The 7161-nt window shown below is 35.8% G+C and overlaps 1 protein-coding gene across 1 annotated transcript; it reads right to left on the bottom strand.

The window, feature by feature from the left end:
- Window positions 1-935: 935 nt before the first annotated feature.
- On the bottom strand, window positions 936-5570 carry LOC110923498 (probable flavin-containing monooxygenase 1). Its single transcript, XM_022167580.2, has 5 exons — window positions 5043-5570; window positions 2377-2614; window positions 2001-2176; window positions 1557-1915; window positions 936-1480 (listed from the first exon to the last, which is right to left on the bottom strand). The coding sequence occupies exons 1-5, from the start codon at window positions 5472-5474 to the stop codon at window positions 1138-1140; spliced, it is 1548 nt and encodes a 515-aa protein (XP_022023272.1). The 5' UTR covers window positions 5475-5570; the 3' UTR covers window positions 936-1137.
- Between the last annotated feature and the right edge of the window lie 1591 nt (window positions 5571-7161).

Below are 7161 nucleotides of genomic sequence, written 5' to 3'. Positions count from 1 at the left end.
GTAATAAATCTAAGTTTATATATAAAGTAATATTGAAAGTTATATACAATTTATTAAAATTCATGTAATAAAATCGATATAATAATTTTTTAATAATGAAAATAAAAATAAATAATATGTTAATAAAAAGTTTGGTTTTGGTGATAAATAATTTGGTTATTGAAAATATCTTATAAATTAATAATAGAGTAAACTACTAAAATGGTTCCCTGATGTTTGGTCATTTTTGCCACTTCTAGGCCTCATGTCGTTTCAATTTTGTTGTCATTTTTATTCAAAAACAAAATCGAAAATCTAACCATTTTGCCCTTCATTAAAAGAGAGGAAAAAGACAAAAAAAAAAAAAAAAAAAAAAAACTGAATGTTAACTGAAAAATCTGACCATATTGTGATTTTGGATGAAAATGACAACAAAATTGAAACCGCAGAGACCTAGATTCAAAAGGTTTGAGTTTTGGACTAAAGTGGCAAAAGTTACCAAACCTCAGGGACCATTTTAACAGTTTACTCATTAATAATATTTAGTAGGAGAGTTATCTATGATTAATTAGAAGAGATTAAACTAAATTATAATTATTCATAAAATATTAAATTAAATAATATTTAGTATGAGAGTTATCTGTGACTAATTAGAAGATATTAAACTAAAACAATAATTATCCATAAGATATGGCCTAATATGATGACAAGTGTCCCTAAAATGGTTTCTTTTATTATATAGTATAGATTAGAATTAGATTGAGAGTCATTACAAACATAAAAATCTCATTCGAGAAAGTTATGAGTCGTTAAAACCTCAGAGACAAAAGTTTTTTTTGGTTTGTCAAAAGCTCTATGATTAGATTTTATTGGATCTGATGAGTTCTTAACACATCGTAAGCCTATCTTTCTACTCATGAACTTGATAATACAACCAAAATTTACCAAAAAAAATATCATAATGATGTCCTCTTAGTTAAAGTGTAATTAAACTTTAATAGATTGCATAATTTTATTACAGTAATTAAATTGCAAATTACATAAGCTGATCATCAACTTAATTATCAAATGTATATAACATCTTAACAACACAACATTAACTTAAAATTACATAAAAGTACATTATGGCCGGTAGTAGTTTTAGAAAATGGACTGGACTCATACTTGGGCATAGTCCATGGGACCATAAGCTTCAAATAGGTTAGCCATTAGTCCTTTCTTTCTTATTGGATTCATGCCCATATCTTTGCATAGTAGGTCATTGTACCAAATCTCTATACCACCTAAGACGGATCGAGTATGGTATTCCCCAGATGATCGTTTCATATATTCGTCCCATCTGCTGATGTCTTTTTGCATGTCTTTGACGCTTGGTAGCTTAACCGCGCCTTCTAGAAGTGCCGTCACCCATCGACTGTTCATTTCAGAGGTGTAAAGGCTTGAAAGACCATCAGAAAATCCAATTACCGCTAGTTGTGGTATCCTAGTATGAATGGATTCCCTATAGAAAATAATTATTAGTTTAACATTTTTTATAGATATTCAAAAGCGAAAACATGTGCTACTAATTAAATTACCTGTAAAGAGGGACGCGAGGTGAGTCAGCAATGTAGTGACGAAATGTTCTTGATTCAAACATATGCGCGAGTTTGTCTACACCATTGAATCCAGTAGCAAAAATAACTATGTCCGCTTCTATGTGTATGTTGTCGTCACTGATGAAAATCCCTTTTTCATAAAACTCAAAACTTGGAGATTTCTTCAACTTGATGCTTCCCTTGTCGACAGCATCAAAGAAATTGTCGGGATCTGGCATATTCAAAACCAAACCCGAGGAGATGTCTTTCGCGAGGCTATGTTGTGGTACCATGTTAAACTTGGAGAGTGGAAGAGTCATTTTGGCATAACTTTCGACGAGGGTCATGATTCCCCAACGCTGTTGTGATTCATTCACTTGTTGGTCAACATTTTTTTTAATAAATATCATAGTAATTAACACAATTTAATTTTGAGTAACTTACTACAGGTGAGAGTAATGTGGCCAGAAGCCTAAGTAGAAAACCTTCCCCTGGCTTATGAACGGAAAGCATCGTGCTTCGACTGAACATGATATCCACCAACGGAATTCCCCATATAAACCATCCTGATAGCTTCCAATGATCGTGCCTATACACTATCGAACATGGATGCTCTGGACCTGAAACATATATCGTGCATGAAAACTTTACAATTTTCAACCAAATCTATTATTATTATTATTATCTTTGAGTTTTCTTTTGTTAACCATTATTCCATCTCAAGTTTCAATATTATGATAGTTATTGACGTTTTGTCAACACCCTGAATTTCTCTAGGGGACAATATTTAAAATATGACAATGACCAAGCTTAAACTAACCATTGATAGATGAGCACTCCCTTGCAATATCAAGTCCTGATTTCCCGAACCCCACAACGACCACCTTCTTTCCTTTCACAAACTCTTCAGCTTTGTCGTGATCCATGGCCGCGTATTCCATTGAGTGCATAGCCCGTCCTCGGAAAACTTCTGGACCCTTCCCCGCCGGGAATTGGGGCATGCTTGGAACATCTTTGAATCTTCCCACACATAGAAGCACAAAATCCACCGTGTAAACCTAGTTGTTCCATAAGTAACTATTTAAGACCGTCATTGATTCGATGCAGAACCATTTAATTAGAAAACCACATGTAAACAGTTATCCATGCATGCATTCATACCAAAGGGCTTATAGTCTATATTAGTATTATAAACATAATTTATAATTAGTATGTGTATTAAACCAATAATTATTAGATTTATATGTGTAAATGAACGGGTATATTCGAATGGATATGATTGGTTGGATAGCACCGTTTCAACGACGGTTATTCCCGCCAAACATAACTACTCTTATAACCGTTCTTATGTGTATGTATATATAGGTTTTACCGGCAAACATTACCGGTTACCAAGACAATTTATGTTACATTAGATTGTCCATCAAACTGTTCATATATTTTCTGTGCTTATATCGATCGAATATATACATAAGATTCCGCTGCAAATATTTATGATATGCAAGAAAGTGGTATCAGAGCCAGTATTTCAATCAGCAACAATCTCAGGCCAACATCTTCAATGATGCCATGCGCCCACTGTTCAGAAGAAAGACGAGATCGAAGAAGAATAGAACGTCGATGTTACTACTGCAATATGCCCGGACATCAAATATCTTCATGCCAAGAAAAAGAAAAGGATGAAGAGAATCAATTATTACGTCAAGCAGTGAACGTTGGAATTCAAGAAGGGTCTGCGGAAGACAACAATCATCAGATTGAAGAGCGACTGGAATTCATTCTGGAAGGAACCGATGGAGGATATTGGTCCGATATGTGGTATGTTAGCAGATCTCTCAAACGTCATTTCTGTAATAACATAGACATGTTTAAAAGAATTAAAAATATGTCTCATGTTGAAACTAAGACTGGGGAAAACCATTTTTTCTTTATACGAGGCGTTGGTGTAGTAGATGTTGTGTCCGGATCTGAAAAGATACGTATTCAAAGTGTATTATACACTACGGACATAGACAGAAACATATTAAGTTATGATCAGTTAATTACTCAGGGGTATACGGTAAAATTTATGGGAGATAAGTGCAAATTATACCCAACTTTCAGTGTTCCCATAAACAATAAAAGGAATAGCCATTCCGGGATGACAAGAGAAGAAGAAATGGGTGAATTAGAAAAGCAAAGTGTGATAGATAAAGGGCATGAACATGAGAAGTATAAGACAGATTTTTTGAATGATTATTTTGAGAAATTAAACATATCTGCAAGTGAACCGGATTGGAATATTCTAATCTTACAAGCAATGAAGTTCAATGATTTTAATGATTGTAAAGCCCTGTTGGATATGCTTGATGATGTTGAGTATTTTCTGAAATACAAACATTATCTTGAAATCACATTTGAGAAGATGATAGAATGGTTCCTTAAAGTTAAATTAGAAATACAATCAAGACCGCTGCCTGCTGTGATTTCAAACAATCGGAGAGTATGTTTGTTGGATCTCTATATGGCTGTAAAGAGAGAAGGTGGTCACCGGCATGTTACTGAAAGTGGTACGTGGGCAATGATAGCAAAAGACACGGGTTTCGAATTTGAAGATGGTGAATACATGCGGTTGATTTATGCAATGTATCTGGACGTACTTGTATACTACTACAAGTTCAAAATAACACAAGAAATGGCAAACCGAAAGGAGGATGAGAAGACAGAAGATCCCAAAGAATGCAGGAGTGACGGAGATAATGAAGTGATTAAAAACAAAGTTCTAACAGAGGCTGTAGAGTGTTCGTCGAGTGAAGGTGCAGCAGAGAAGGAAGTCTGCCATTATGCTTTATATGCAGGTCAAACAGGTGGAGTTGGCTGGTTACAAGGAAACTCCAAAACGATACAAGATGTGACTGCAGATCATTATGTCTTCTATGGAGGAAGTGACTGGCATGGTCTCAAGAAGCTTCAGAGGAAAAGATTCGACTTCTCGAGGGCAAAGAAAGCCGTTAACGAAGCAAACAACAGTGTGCTCAAGAACTCTCTTAAACCAAATTATGTTTAGGGGAGAGTATTAGTATTATAAACATAATTTATAATTAGTATGTGTATTAAACCAATAATTATTAGATTTATATGTGTAAATGAACGGATATATTCGAATGGATATGATTGGTTGGATAGCACCGTTTCAACGACGGTTATTCCCGCCAAACATAACTACTCTTATAACCGTTCTTATGTGTATGTATATATAGGTTTTACCGGCAAACATTACCGGTTACCAAGACAATTTATGTTACATTAGATTGTCCATCAAACTGTTCATATATTTTCTGTGCTTATATCGATCGAATATATACATAAGATTCCGCTGCAAATATTTATGATATGCAAGAGTCTAATGGTACCAAGGCGTATGAAAAAAAGTATCCCTCTTATTGAGGCTGAAAGTGTGTGAGAGTTAGCCGGTAAAAAAGTAACATAAAATCCATGCATGCATACCTGGGTAGTGGCAGTTTGAGCGTTTTCAACCGTCACGTTCCACTTGCCTTCCGGTGGAAATGCTTCTCCGGTTCCATTCCAAAGAGACCATGTATTCGATGATGGTCCATCGTAGTCTATTCCCTTAACTCGGGACTGGAGCTTAATGTGGGGTATGAGATTGAAATGGGTAGCGTATGAGCGGATATAATCTATCATCTCTTGTTGGGTGGGGAAGTCGTCGGTAACAGAAGCCGGCCACGGGTAATCAGAAAACTGATACATGGTTTTGGGTATCTGGAGCCTAGTGGTTTTGATGGTTTTAGCCCATACGCCACCAATGTCGGATTCAAACTCGAAGACAATGGGGTTGAATCCTTTGGAGAGACAGTATTTACATGCAAGGAGACCGGCAATTCCGGCTCCCACGATGGCTATCTGCTTCTTATCCATTATATCCTTTGATAGATGTATGGAATATCAGATTTCTGCTTGTGGGGCTGTAGGTGCACTCTCTTCATGGTTCTTAGGGTTTATATAATATTTTTACACGAAGCTTACTTTCTATTCTGTTTGGAAAAATCTTTGATATTATTCTAGAATTGAGAAAAGTCTCAATTTTGTAGTCTTTTATATTTTCCAAAGTATACATTACAGTTCTACGACCATGTGTAGTGGAAGACACAAATAATGCCTCCATCTTTGGGCGTTTTGCGTAATTGGTAGTCCAGTCAGCAATGGAAAATTATGAGGCGTTTTTCTAAAATGAGTGTAGTGGGGATGTGAGCATCGTGGGACATTATGTTAAAAGGGCTGTAATAGAATTAAATAAAAAAACCATAAAAAATGATATTGACCAAAGAATTAGAATAAAGGCGTGGAAAAAAGAACGGCAAAAGCATTTTTTTTTTTGAAAAAAACACCCAGAGAACGGTCTAGAGACTTTTTAAAAAAACCCATTACGGGTGGCTGGCGTAATATGTCTTCCATTTTGGATTTAAAAGCAATAAATTTGGAAAGACATTTTAGTAAATAGACCCCGGCCCTTTCAAGTTTCAATGATCATTTATTATGATCTCATTTTTTCTCATTACACTTATACTATTTCTGATAAAATCAAAACATTTTAGCTACACCATATATTATTTTCTAGAAGTTTTATCATTTTTGTCAAATTGTTTTTTTCTAATTTTCTGAAACAGTTTGGTTTTAATAATATTACATTTTTAGTTTGTCTCTCTTATCTTTTCTTTTTGTGTTTTCTCTTAATTAGCTAACTCTTTTTTTATGTTCTTTTTTAATTAAGTACAACTGGCGAGTCCTCAAGTCCCGAGTGACGGTCAATGGGCCTTGTCAACGTTGTAAAGATCTTGCTTTGCTGTTCTACAAGAAAGAAAACCGTTAGCCTCGCCACGGAGGACCCCGTGGGGGGGGGGGAATCCGTGATCAAGCTCTGGCGTGAGAATAAGTAAACTTGCCGGAGATAATGAAAAGCTTATTCCGACGAGGATAATAGCCGGAATATTCTCCTTGGTGTGAATTCGGGATAATGTGGGGAGTAAATGAGGTCCGAGGTTGTCGGAATTAATGTGGTGCTTGTGTATTGAATGAGAGAGATTCTTCTGTGTGTTTAATGAGAAAGGGCTTTAATGCTTACCTTCGCCGGACATATCACCTTTCTTATATAACAGGGGTTGCTTATCCTCCTAGGGCATGCCACCATGATCATCTAACGGTTTCTTGGAAGCTTTGGGAGACTCAAACACGTGTCTGAGTCTCAACGGATAGATCCTGGACTTCATTAATGAAGCCAACTGCGAGTACCAGTTTCCGGCGAGGCCCTTTCTCTCTCTCTGTCATGCATTAATTGCATTGCAGAGCTTTGGATCCTCTTTTGTTTCCCGTCTTTTCTATAGTTGCATTTTTAAAAGAAAGAGTCTAATGTGGGCTTGTGCAATGGCCTAAATGATGGAAGCCCAAGATGGGTTCATCGGGCTACCGGTGGGCCCCATCGTCAACAACTCTTTGTAGTTTCATAAATATCAAACTCATTTAACTTGATGATTATTATGGTATTTAACTTTTATCAAACTCACTTAACTTGATGTTTATTATGGTATTTAACTTTTATAAGAATAAA

This window comes from Helianthus annuus, chromosome 17 (assembly GCF_002127325.2).
Source record: "Helianthus annuus cultivar XRQ/B chromosome 17, HanXRQr2.0-SUNRISE, whole genome shotgun sequence".
Lineage (NCBI taxonomy): Eukaryota > Viridiplantae > Streptophyta > Magnoliopsida > Asterales > Asteraceae > Helianthus > Helianthus annuus.
Note: the sequence above shows the minus strand (reverse complement) of the source record. Positions and strands in the feature narration are given on the sequence as shown.